Source organism: Anguilla anguilla, chromosome 14 (genome assembly GCF_013347855.1).
Source record: "Anguilla anguilla isolate fAngAng1 chromosome 14, fAngAng1.pri, whole genome shotgun sequence".
NCBI lineage: Eukaryota > Metazoa > Chordata > Actinopteri > Anguilliformes > Anguillidae > Anguilla > Anguilla anguilla.
Genome location: NC_049214.1, coordinates 13,108,402 through 13,122,328, shown reverse-complemented (window position 1 = coordinate 13,122,328; position 13,927 = coordinate 13,108,402). Strand labels below are relative to the sequence as shown.

Here is a 13,927-nt window from a genome sequence, read left to right as displayed (position 1 = left end):
CACGCACACACACACACACTCTTCAGTAAGCACGGGCAGGAGTACACACACCGACTTGACACACAAAGGGCCAATCAGAGAAATAGAAGATGGTTTCCTGCCAGAAAAAGGAACACGCATCCGTACGGGTGAACTCCAGAGGAAGCTCCGCCAGCTCTCCCCCAATCAGAGACGAGCGTCTGAGCGGGAGACGAGCGCCGGTCGCGCTGCGGCGCTCACGGCGCGTTTGATTGTGAGCGAGGCCCAGTGTAAACAGGCACAGCTGCCGAAGAAAGCACGAGCCTGCCCCTGCACAAAGCGCCGCGCCGCGAGCGCTAATCCAATTACGCCGGCTCTCCAGACAGCGCCGCGGGGGGCGCGGCCGGCTCTGCGCCGCTGGGCCAGGGGGGGGACGGGGGTCGCGGCCGGCTCTGCGCCGCTGGCCCGGGGAGAGAAGTGCTGCCGGGACCCGGGGGGGCGATGCGTCCTGCGGCCGAAAGGCTTTCTGAGGCGGTCAGCGTGCTTACTGGTGCCTGCGAGTCCTGAACCAGGCCGCTCTGGCCAACAGCGACAGGGACAGCGTTAGCGTCAGGAACAGCGTTAGCGTCAGGAGCAGCGTTAGCGGCAAGAACAACGTTACCGACAGGAACAGGGTTAGCGACAGGAACAGCGTTAGCGTCAGGAGCAGCGTTAGCGGCAAGAACAACGTTACCGACAGGAACAGGGTTAGCGACAGGAACAGCGTTAGCGACAGGGACAGCGTTAGCGACAGAGGAACAGTGTTAGCGACAGAGGAACAGCGTTAGCGCTGCATGGCTGAATGAGATAATGCTGTTGACTTGATGGGATCTGCGCCTGATTGCTGCGGATGGTACTTCTGTAATCAGGGACTGATGAGAATAAATAAACAGAGCAGTCTTGACACACACACTCGCTCACACACACACACAACCTCGGACATATGCTGCCCACGCTACTATTGAAGTACACATTTGTTCATGCGCGCACACACACACACACAAATATGCATGCACACACGCACACATGCACACACGCACGCACACACACACACATACACAACAAGGTTTTTTTAAGAGGGGAGAGAAGCTTTATATCAGTATATCCAAAACCCATATTGTACTTCTCAGTGTATTTACAAAACTCAACTCAAGGTAAAAAAATAATCACATCACAAATGAAAATGAAAAAAACTAAAACAACTAAAACTGAAAAAGTGGCAAGTCTTCAATTTACAAAATCTCCCTCATAATTCCAACAGCAAAATTTGACATAAAAAAATGGTAGATACAATTACAATGGTAGTAATGCTAGAAAAGTTGACATCCCTCCTGTATTTTTTTTTTTAGATATTTCTTAAATAATTCACAACAACACAGATGAATTGGAATTTCAAGCTATAAAATTACACTTTGCTGCATAAAAAGATCGAAGAAGACAATACAATTCACAAAACTCGACCTTTTCCAGAATAGTAAGTAATCATAATAACAATAATCATTGTAATAACAATGGGCAGTGGTTTACGGTAAGAAACAGAATTGAATATATTTTTTAATTATTTACTTCAAAGAAAATGAAAAGTACAGAAATCACAGTTTGTCCGGATGACAACCATAAATAAAGAGATTGACTAAACAAGAATGAATTGTAATCCTAGAACAAATATCTCATCATACCCTTCTCCTCTGTGGTAGCTGTAGCATGAAATAGTAGATACGGCGCTGTAGCATTATGTAATTGCCACAGCTATTATCTGTTAATATGTTACAGTATACCATGAGCACGAGCTATCCAGAACACAATAAATTACCTCAAAGCATCATGTTAAAAAATGTCAGTGAAAAATGAAGTCATGTCTATAAGTCGGTATTTGGAGAAAAGAGACTTAACGCGATTGTCATGCGTCCTATAAACTAAAATAAGGTTAGGTACAAAATTCCCAATAAGTGGCCATTACTTCTTTCCAATTTATTAAGGATGTGGCTCATTTCATGCTGAAATAAAAATGGAATGCAAAGAACGCACTTTTAACCCCCAATGGTCTCTTCAGTATGTAACTTCTGCTATTGTGGTACAATGTGTTTCTATGCATGTTATGTCATAAGTCATTACGTGTTGAAACTTTGAATAGATGCGACTGCAACTGTAAATCTCATGCGAATCCAAGCAACGAGAGGAGTGAAGCTTATGCAAACAGTGCTCCATATGCAAGTTGAAACAAATAACGAAAGAAAAACAGGAAAAACACATTGGTACAGGTCCGAATTACTCAAAATGTCTCACTAGCGAATGGTACGGGTGCACATTTATACTACATTTCAGGCAAGGTTTTCATACGGTGAGAGGATTCAAGGAATTACATTATGGTGGTGTCGTACGGGTACACCTTTCAGATTAGGTATGGATCCACTTGATAAGGAAGCTGACTCGGTAAGGAACAGTATCGGTACTCATCAGATGATATCAATCAGAGATTAGCCATTCCAATCTACCGAAGCCAATGGGCCCTCCCCGCTTGCTTATTCACCTCTATTAGACAGAATGAGCACTGTACTGCAGTTCTTCCCCACCTCTTAGAAAATAGCATTACCACCAATGCCTCACGCTTGTGTAATCCTATTGTGTATTCACCTCTCCTGCACAATGTTTTTTTTTTTCAGGGACCTATGGCATTTTGCATACTTCTCTACAGTTGAGAGTGCACGGCAGATGGAGGGCTTGATCTAAGCCTTGATTCAGGCCTGCTCACGAGGCTTTGACCTGTTATGGAGAGGAGGGCCAACATGCTGGCGCTGAATAAATGCCCCTAACAGGCCACCGTAGCGTATCCTGGGAACTCTGGGTATCCAAGAGCAGCGACGCTGGATGCCGTCACGATTACACTGGCGCAGCGCACACGGCAACTGTTGCCGAGACTACACTGCTGCTCGTGGGACCATTATACACGCTTCCAGTTTGCATGCTCTAAACAAACACAAGTACAGTTAAAAACAAAACCCTAGCTTTAACTGAATCCAATTCACTGTTTACGTCTACAATTTATAAGCATAACAGAGAAATGCGCAGACAGTTCACCAGAAGATGCAACTCCATTGTGAGATATCACTTCAGATGTCTGGGTTTTTGAGACTGTACCGGGATTGTCCGAGCTAATCTGAGGGGTTTCCGTTTCTGGGGCGCAGGGATTTCTTCGCATGGTGACCCACCCCCAGGTCATCATTTTCATTGGCTCTCTTCTCTCCCCATAAGGGGACGCCTGCATCTCGCACACACGAGAAGCTCCTCTTCCTAAGCAGGGACTGAACAGGTCCAAATGGCTGTGATGACTTTGCTGACCTCTAGCTGAAATGCACTGCTACTGCAGCAGCTGCTCAGGGAGTGAGTAGATCAGTCAGTGAGAGAGCGAGTCAGTTTGTCAGTGAGTAGGTCAGTCAGCCAGTCAGTGAACAGCATGGTCAGTCAGTCAATGGGCAGGTCGGTCAGTGAGGGACACTATCGTATCTAGGTCTACTTCCTCTACTTGCAGCAAGAAAAAACAAAAAAAGAAAACAAAAGAGAAACAAGAAAAAAAGAATAATTTCTTACCAGTAAAAGCAAATCAGAAAAATAAATTTAAAACGTAGAAAACAAAGTTTTTTAACAATGGAAAACAAAACGCAGAAACATAAAATAATCCATCCTCATATTTGTTTTCTTTTGAGTTTTTTTTTTTTTTTTCTCGGTCCAAAGCAGGATCAAGGAATACATCTCTATTTGTATATACATGCACATGTATCTGATTGCACACCCACATATATACACAAATATATAAATATATAGATAAACTGTGGCCTTTTTTAAGTCTTTTTTTTTTGTTTTGATTTTTCCTCTGGGTGATCGTTAAAATCAGGGTCAGTCTCTCAGTCTTTAAGGGCTGTATGTAAAATGAGGATAAGATGAAACCAAAGGGAGTGCAGAAAGGCTTCAGAGAGCTGATGAAGGCTAGACACAGCAGGATGTAGCGAGTTCCATGTTTCAACTGTACTGTACACTCCACTGGACGTCCCCACAAGGCGTCACACGCTCATGGTCATGTTTGGAGAGTACTGTGGGGAAACGGGACAGATAAAACACAGTGAAGAACTTCGAACTGGGCATGTAGTACAGGTGAAACACGCTTTGTCACATTTGAAAGGGTACTGTGATAACACTACAAAGACGTAACAATAATTGCCAAATTTGCAAGTGTATTGTGAGGATACCACAGTGATGTAATACTCATTGTCATGTTGGAACTGTACTGTGGGGACAAAGAACAGGTCAAAAAAATGGTCATGCTTATTGTGTTTGGGGAGTGTTATGGACAAAAAGAATGATGTAACATTGATGTGCAGGTTCATGTTTGTTCATGTCTGTAAAATCCAACACCTATAACTGTTCTATTAAAGAATTTTGAGAAATCAGAACAGAAATATCATGAGGAAATCACATTGACCTCATGCAAAGCATGAGTATTTGGCCTGAAAATGCTACATATAATATTATCCAACAATGGTTGTCCACAGCGGTGTCAGAAATGTATAACCAGAAATACAGAAGTACTGTATGTCAAAAGCTGTGACATGGAACATGTTCTAAGTACAGTAAGAGGCTATATGAAGCCGTGGCAATACACACAACAATCATACATAATGTACGCTCACACACATATGCACACACACAGGCAAGAGTAGTGTTCACATACGCTTTCATTCTGAAAGGGGTTGAGGAAGTTCCCGCCCATCTCTCCATCATCTCGGGGGGTTCCGGGCTGGTTGCTCATGCTCATGTTGCCGGGAGAGTTCTGTTTGGGTTAGGAAAACAGCAAATCAGTGGAATCATGGGAACTGTAGTTCAGCTGGAGTGGATGGCAACAGTAAAGGAAAATAACAAGCAGAAAAAACAGAAAAATAGAGAGCAGAACATTTGCTGCCACAGGTTATATCAGTATTTTGTCATGCATAATATTCATTATTATATAATGAGGTTTCACGAAAGCATTTCTGTTCATACACCTATTTGGTTAACAAAAACAAACGACAATATAGGTACATGATGAATTTAACACTACATGAATGTTACATTAAATAGAATACATCTTGGGGGAAAGTTCATACATATTTGATGATTTTAAACCAAGTAGATACGTGCTTTGTTTCTATACATTACAATGACAAGGGCATGAAAGGTGTGTATGACTTGACCTACTTTCTTGAAAAACAGTTCTTCATTTTTTATTCTGTTTTCTCCATCACATACACTGTGATACCTACTGATACTGATTTCTGAAATACTGAGTTCTGCACTGAATCATAAGGGCAGTGAGAGGTTTACACATTAATTTCGTGATTGGTTAAATCTTGTACAAAGAAAATGGTGGTGGCAGCTCTTCCTTAACAAACAGCATGAAGCCACTGCACAGAAAGGAGACACAGGACCTTAATGTGGTGAAAAATGCTGCTGCCTGTGGATCTGGTATGCCTGAAGTCTATCTTTTGGTGAATGATTTTGCATTGTTCTTATGCACAGAAGTGCCGAGAATAAAATTGCGTATATTCATACATAAATGCATATCACGGAAATAAACACAAGTACATTACATAACATCTGTCAAATCTCCTACAGATTTACTGCAGCACTGAATTACCCCAGCATCCCCACTCCATTCACTTTTGCTGTACATCTCTTCAGGAGAACAACAGAATGTAAATGTGATAGCGGCACTTGAACTACAGGAAGGTTAGGGGTAAAGTGTGACTGTAGAAGGGCTTTCCTCTGCGCTGAACTGAAGTGCGTTTGATAATGGCTCCAGAGCACGGAGCGCATCGCGACTTCCTCCGCTCTCATCCCTCCGTTGCCGCGGGAGCGGGTCGTTCTTTGACGACCGGAGTTTTGGGGAAGCTTTGAAGTTACCCCGCGCCACCCGAGGGGGGGACGCTGCAGAGGCCAAACCAATCGCGTGGCTCCCCTGAAAGCGGGAGAGGAGACGGGCGGCTGTCTGCTCCTCTCTGCGGCTCTTAAAGGGGGGGGGGTGGGCTGTCACCTGCGGCTCTCTGTGTGTGTGTGTGTGTGTGTGTGTGTGTGTGTGTGGGCTGACTGCATTATCGCAGTGCAACATGCATTTAGCACCCCTAGTCTAAACAGGCACGGGACAGTCATATAAACAGACAGTGACACCAGCCCGACACCTGATACCAGAGGAGGCTCGTGTGGCTCAGCGACACTGGGGTCCAAGTCGAGGCACATTCAGCCATTCGCACACTCAACACCCCCCGGTCTCGTCTCCTCCCAGTGGGCGGGGCCAGCTCTGTTTGTTTAACGGGATGGCGACAGCCCCGCCCCTCTGGCTGCAGACAGCTGTGCGCTGTTTACAGAGAAGTCATGAGGCTTGTGGGAGAGGGGGACTATTCTTAGAGGCACGAATCCTTCCAGGCCGAGCTGGCAGGTAACGCGCGCGGGGGGAAAACGCTGCCAGGAGAGCCGCCCGGTCCAGCGCGACGGGTGAGCGCTGAACGGGAGCGTCTGACGCCGCGAACGCTGCGGCGCGGTCCGCTAGAGCCGCCGTCAACCCCCCCCCCCCACCCCTCCCCCCCTCCCCCCCTCAGCTCTCCCCTCGAGACCGAACGCCAGTCACTCAAATGACAGCCAGGGAACTGCCGGAACAGAACACACGGCGTACAGAGAAGGCCCGGTGGAGAGCTTCTTTAGCTCTCATTCAGACACAAAGCCAGCGTGTGTTAGGACCGTCCCGCGGCTTTTTCACTATTTTCCTGTTTGAGGCTGACAGCGCAGGGCTGATGAGTAACAGGTGAGCGCACTGATGGCGACACTTACCTTGGGCAGACTGTCCATGTCACCAGATCCTGGAAAACAAAAGAAAGAAGAGACAATCGAATGAGGCTCCAAAGGCTCCCTCCACTGCTCACCCGAGTTAAACAGGCATTGTGAGGACCGGTCCTAAGCCTGGTCTGTCAGGCTTATCCTACTGTTTAACTGCAGATGTCTTAGAAGCTGGTTCTATCTGAAGTGCACTGCAGGCATATGAGTGACACGACTTACACGAAACATGCCCTCTGTTAGCACACTTCACATTAGCACAGTTTTTGTTAAACTATAGGTAGGGACCCAAAATGGGACATGGGAGTGTATGAGGCAGGTCCCAAAATTAGTCTGTAGACTCCTGGGCTTTGCTAGTATATGTGTTTGATGGATGCCCGGCAGGTCCTAAATTTCTACTTTGGGTCCCAATATTAAGAAGTATTTCTAATTTGGGTCCTGACATGAAAAAGTTTAAAAGGCAGTGCCTCAGCTTACAGCACAGTACACATTATTGACAGCTTTTTCGTTCCACACAAGGGCAAGATTTAAGACTGAACCTAATTCTTGCTCAAGTGCAAACCTTAATAAGCTCCTGAACACAATCAAATTTCCCATGAATAAATGTATGGTCACGGTTACGAGAAGGGATTTTTTTACATTTATGGCAAGGGAATATTTAGGCGAAATTGTAAGTGCCCAAAAGGGGGCGCCAAAGGACCACGGAAGTCGGCACATGCACTCGACAGCCAGTCCGAGGACACAATGATCACAGCAATATTCACAAACAAGAGATGCTGTTGGGAAGTGATAACAATGAGTCCGCGGGCGGGGAACAGAGACGGGGAAATGAGAAAGTCCTCTCGCTGCTGCTTTGATCACGGCTTCTCGTGTGAGAGCTGACCCAGTCTGCCAAGACGTTCTCATCACAGGAAGAGACGAGGGAAAGAAATCACGGCAATGTCAGGTCAATGGCACCGATCTTTAAACAACAGTTTTACTTTAAATTCATGTGCTAAATTGTTTCATAAAATGTCCCTTTGAGTGACTGCTTTAAAAAGATTGGGATACAGCCCTATGTTCCGCTCCCCCATGATGTTGACAATCTATTGAGAACAGTTTCAGTCCAGCCTTTGCTGGAAAATCCAAAGGCTCCCTTTAATGGTTAATTTTCTTTTGTTCGGAACACTATGAATATTTGAGCAGATGAATTTGAGTAACTTGGAGGGTCTCATGGCTGACCTAAAAGCTTATGGAGAGCGTCAGAATGAACAGTATTACAGAAATGTTCCTTAAGGGTATGTTACTTAATATTACTTAAGGGGAGGTGCCACAGGTGAATAGGGGGGAAAGAATTCCTCCATTTCCTCCAAACAAAATTACATTTTATATTTTGAATGTGCATACAAATTCAAACATAATTTTTGTATTATGACTTAATTGTTTTTGGAACATATGCAAATCATCCAATGAATAATTAAAAGCTGTAAATTTGCATATTATTTCTAACACTTTTTTCTCAGTAGATTATGTTAGAGTTCATTTTTCTGTTTCAATGTGAACAGCTCAATAGCTGGTGATTTACAGATGTTTAAAAAAAAAATTGTTGTATTGGTGAATTATTGAACAAACCTATGTATATGCTGAAAAAATAAGATTTATTTGGTATTTCTCCACACAAAATGCCCCATGATAAAAATAGAAATAATAAAATATATCAAAAACGCTTTCGTAAATTACCAGCTATTTTGGTTTTCATACAAGAAATATGCAATTTAAAGAAAATGGCCATTGGTTTCTTGCATTAGAAAATTGTGTTGTCCACTTGTGTGACAAGTAGTGTGACACAAATTCATTTATTTTTTTATAATCTGAAATCTGAAATAACATATAATACTATTTACAGACAGATAAAACGCAATTCATAAAGGTGAGCTGAGGAGGGCAATACTGATTTTGCATTTAAAACAATCGCAACACCAGAAAAAGCCTTTTAGCACCACTAACCAATCAGATTGTAGTTTACGACCTGCACTTGAGGTATCATTGTAACAGGCTGTGTGCGTCTTTACTTTATTCCACAGGGACCCTGCACATTAGTAACATTTGAACGTGCCAGAGCTAGCCAGGGAGGCTAATTCTCATCTGTAGCCCCTGGACTACGCGCCTTTGGACCGTGGGAGGAAACCGGAGAACCCGGAGGAAACCCACGCGGACACGGGGAGAACCCAGAACCTCCTTCTCACGCGGTAACACGCGGCAACCGCTGCGCCACCGCAGGCGCTGCTCCACCCGTCAGAGGGGTGCTGATTGGGTGGGTCTGCTCGGACAAATGGTGACATCAGCACTGCTGTGGTATCGGGTGGGGGGTTTGTGTTGTACAGCTGGTGGCTGGGTAGTATGGTATGATGGTTAAGGAACTGGGCTGGCAGTTTCCCAGGGCCACTACCACTGTACCCCTGAGCAAGATATTTAACCACTGTTGGCAAATGGAAAATATCCAGCTGTATAAATGGATTTTATGGGTATGTGTATAAAAAGGTAAGCTATGTAAATCATGCTCTGGATAATAGTGTCTTGGAAATGCCTGCGTGTAATTTGTTGTTCTGGGGTACCCCTGTCCCAGCCGAGTCTTACCTAGTGACCCGTTCATGTGGTGCGGCTCCATTCCAGGCATACCCCCCATGGGGGCGTCCGCTCCTGGGCCCATGGGGAACTGCAGGCCAATCAGAGAACAGAGGGGAAGGGGGTCATCACATGATGCTACGCAGAAGCCGCTCACACACACACATACGCAAACACACACAAATGCAAACACACAGACACACAACTTAAATCCCCACTCTACATACACCGCACACAAACACACAGACAACACATGCCCCAAATACTCCCATCCGTGCACACATGCACATCACACACACACACACACACACACATTTCCCTCCTCAAAAGCCGCAGGGTGAGGTTCCTGCAGTGAGGAGACTGGGGCCCCTCCGCTGCCCGTGTGCTGGACTGAATCCTGCTACGACATTTTCCCAAACCGCCCACTGGCGTCTCCGATAGTGAATATGAGGCCGGATTATCCAGGCCCCTCGCTCTAAATTATTCAGTGAAATTCAGGAAATGTTGCTGCGCTCGGAGGCTGTCAGTTTCCAAGCGGCTCACCGCAGAACAAGAAGAACAAGGAGCACAAGGTAACAGGCCGGTCAGCCATTTCGGCTCAGCGTTTCTCCTGTGTCACAGTGTCCAGCACAGCGTCGACTCAGACCTCGAACGCCACTGTGCGATCAGGCAAGCCAATTCCACGTCACCAGTGCAAAATGTACCTCAACACTAATTCCCACACACGTTTCGCTGACCGAGCTCAACCTGAAACATCCTCAGCAGCCCACTTTGGAAGTCCCTGTTAAAATATCTGCAGCACGGTGAACTGCAGAGAGGCGGTTCAGGGCGAGTTGAAGAGATCAAACAGGAAGCCTGCGCGCTGGTCTGAGTCACGGGGGTCTGAGTCACGCGGGGTCCAGGGGAGGTCGAACTCTGTCCCAGGACTGGAGGGTCAGGCGTGAGTCAGACGCTGGCGGCCAGCAGGAAGGCCGCCTGGCGTCAGGACAGGCTGCAGCTGCGGGGGCCATGTGACGGCCCCAGAGAAGAAAGGCCATCATGGCGGCACCATCGTGAAAACACGAAAACGGCACCTTTGGGTTTGGAGAAACGTTAACCATAATGGCTGGGCTTCGTCTATGTGTCTCGCGAAACGTGTTTCTGTGTCGGGTTCGCGTCTCTCTTACGTTTGATCGGTTAGCTCCCGGAGGCACTGCATTGATCATAGTGTACATGTTCTCCCCGGAGTTTGTGGAATCTGAAAAAAAGTAAAAAAATACAGATAATTTTTATTAGAGAAACGAAATAAATAAATCAGCAGGTTCAATAAGAACTCATATCCATTACCAAAGGAATACAAAGAGGCCTTAACATTATCTGGATAAAACAGGTCATCCTTAAAATGAAACATCTCTAAAAAAAAACCCATTCTAGACTAACATTAGCACTCGAACTATACAACTGCAAACTGAAACAGCTTCTCCCTTGGAGAAAAAGCAAGTAAGAATTTCAAAAAGAAACTCATTTGGAAAAGTGTTCGTTTGAACAACCGAAGCACACACAACTTAACTAGCCCTTGCTGATTTGAAACTGATGACTGACTATGATGTAATAACTGGTAAATGCTTCATACAGTATGTCCAACCAAACACTTTCTCTAAGTTTCCCTAACACACTTCTAAGGCCCAAATCCCTAAAAGGAACATTAGTGACAGAGTGAACTACCTGCTGGGCTGGGCATTATGGGAGTTCCTGGGGGACCCCCTCCTCCAGGTGGACCCTTGAAAAAAACAAGTGAGAGTTATGCCTCTAGAGCACAGACCAGCACCGGAGGTCTGTACAGTTAAAACACAGACCAGCACAGGAGGTCTGTAGAGTTAAAACACAGACCAGCACAGGAGGTCTGTAAAGTTAAAACACAGACCAGCACAGGAGGTCTGTACAGTTAAAACACAGACCAGCACAGGAGGTCTGTAAAGTTAAAACACAGACCAGCACAGGAGGTCTGTACAGTTAAAACACAGACAAGAAAACATGGGTTAACACAGGCAAACCTAGGTATGCACAGAAAAACACAGGCTCTTCCTGACACAGGCTGGTTCAATAGTCCCAGCAGCCACAGTGTTTGGTCTAAGTATGGGGAAGGCGGGCTTCTGAGCGTGCTCAAACAGCGAGAGCATCGTTAGCGTGCGCCGCCGCTGGGTGTCTGGGGGCCCAGTGCTGAGGTCAGCAGCCTGCATTCCGGCTCTTTCCATGTGGGGCGTAAACATGCCCCCCCCCCCCCTCCTCCCCTTCCCTCCCCCCTCTCTGAGATCCCAAATCAAATTAGAGCGCCTCTTCTCTACTGCTGAGTCGGCCAGGGCTTCCCAGGCGAGCGCGTCCTCACGCCGGGCCAATTTCAGTAAACGCAGCAGGAGCAGGCCTCTGGGGGGGGGGGGGGGGGGGGGGGGGGTTCACGGACTGCTGACAGGATCCCCTGTATCCTGCGTGTGTCTCTGACCAGACTTCACTCAGCCACGGTAAACCACGTCACCACGGTTTCTACAGGAAGACTCCTTTTTTGAGCAAGTGCATACTGTGAGAATGGGACCGGCTCGGCAATAATGGTTTTACTGGTAAATCAGCACAGAGTTGCGGTCTGAACCGTGCTGTTCTGGATGGAATGTGACCGGGTTTGGTCTGAACAGCGTTATTCTCAATGCGACCAGGTGCAGTTTTTAACAGTGTTACTGTCAGTGTGACCGGGTGTGGTTTGAACCACCCTGCCCTCGATGTGATCGGGTGTGGTAGTTGACCCATGCTACCCTCGATGTGAACGGGTGTGGTTTGAACCACGCTGTGCTCGATGTGACCGAGTGTGGTAGTTGAACCACGCTACCCTCAATATGACCGGGTGTGGTTTGACCCACTCCACCCTCTGTGTGATCGGGTGTGGTTTGAGCCACCCTACCCTCTCTATGACCTGGTGTGGTCTGAACCACGGTACCCTCAATATGACCGGGTGTGGTTTGAACCATGCTACCCTTGATGTGACCGGGTGTGGTCTGAACCACGCTGCGCTCCACACGGTCAGCACGCTGACAGAGGACAGTGGAACACAGACACTGGTCTGTTGAGTAGTTTCCCTTGTGGAGGACCCAGAACTCGCCCAGCCTTCCTGCTGCAGCTCCAGAGCCACGGGGGCCAACGGCACACGTCCCCAAGCGCTAAGCCTCACTGGACTGGGCCGTGCAGGAGGCGGGGGTGAGGGAGAGGTGCCTTCACCCCCCCCCAAAGGAGTAAGAACATGGCTCTGCCATCACCTACCACATAGCTGCCCGGAGACGCTGAAGAGTATGGGATCTGGAGAGAGAGAGGAGAGGAGAGGGAGAACAGAGGACAGAAGAGGGGAGAGAGAGAGAGAGAGAGAGAGAGAGACCATCAACAACATTTGCAACACAACAACCATCTTACAAAACCCAACATATAAAAACGGCTGTGACATTTATGTAAATATCGCTCCTCCACAGGCTGGTTTAGATAGACAGATAGACAGATAGACAGATAGATGGATAGATCTTTATTGTCACTGTGCTCAGAACAATGAAAATGTGTTCAGCAGCTCTTCAGCAGTGTGCAGCAATGAGAGTGCCAGGCCGCTGCGTGCAACCGTGCCGCCATTTATGTTCACACGGCTTGTGGGCTGCCCTTAGCAGCTGACGGCTCAGTGCTTCTTGCCTTCGTTACGATCGGCTGTATGAGGTGAACTGCCTCTGAGCAGAGGCTCACCACCAGTGCTCATATCCTTATATATATCAGTTATAGCATAAGAGACATAGCACTCTTAAACAGGCATCTTTGCTTTGGGGTGGTTTCAGCTGAACTTCACTGGAGCCCACTGTACGGCATTCTGTCTGCCTCTTTAGCTGCTAGCCTGCTCCCAGAGCACAGCCTTCATTAGAATAGATGCTGACAGCATAATGATCGCTTTAAACGTGAAACCGTAACCCAATAAAAGAGGTCCCTCTCTGACAGCACATTAAGGGTGAGAGAGGCACGGTCTCAGATTACAGCAGTCTGAATTTAAAGCCTCAGTTCAGGACAGCCCGGGGGGTTCTGTCACAGCCAAAGGACCGTCAATCATTCAGCCAGCCAATGAATCTGTCCGTCAACAAAACAAACAAAAATGAATCAGTCAACCGACCGATCGATTCGTCAATCGCAGAATCAACCAGTAAATCGGCCAATCAGCCAGTCGATAAATCAACCGATCAGTCGATCGTTCCTGCTCCGGCGCAGAGACGGGGAAGCGTACGAAGCGCTCCGATTGGACGCTTCTGCAGCGCACGGTCAGTGCAGGCATGGAACAGGCATAGCTAAAACCCGAGCTCTCTGTCCCTCAGAGAAGGCCGAGGGCAGGCGGCTGGGGCCCAAGGCCGTGAGCTGGCGGCCCCCCTGTTTAAAAGGCTGGCGCTACGGAGAGGGCGTGCCATGGGCGTGCTGTGGGCGC

The 13,927-nt window shown here is 47.1% G+C and overlaps 1 protein-coding gene across 1 annotated transcript in view; it reads right to left on the bottom strand.

The window, feature by feature from the left end:
* Window positions 1-1,064: 1,064 nt before the first annotated feature.
* The window catches only part of ssbp2 (single-stranded DNA binding protein 2), a 96,094-nt gene continuing 83,231 nt past the window's right edge, over window positions 1,065-13,927 (bottom strand). Inside the window, exons 11-17 of the mRNA XM_035390361.1 lie at window positions 12,745-12,780; window positions 11,164-11,218; window positions 10,626-10,696; window positions 9,472-9,550; window positions 6,853-6,881; window positions 4,724-4,822; window positions 1,065-4,085 (exon numbers count right to left, since the gene is read on the bottom strand). Coding sequence (XP_035246252.1) covers window positions 4,056-4,085; window positions 4,724-4,822; window positions 6,853-6,881; window positions 9,472-9,550; window positions 10,626-10,696; window positions 11,164-11,218; window positions 12,745-12,780 — 399 coding nt within the window. The 3' untranslated portion in view covers window positions 1,065-4,055. The remainder of the gene's footprint in view (window positions 4,086-4,723; window positions 4,823-6,852; window positions 6,882-9,471; window positions 9,551-10,625; window positions 10,697-11,163; window positions 11,219-12,744; window positions 12,781-13,927) is intronic.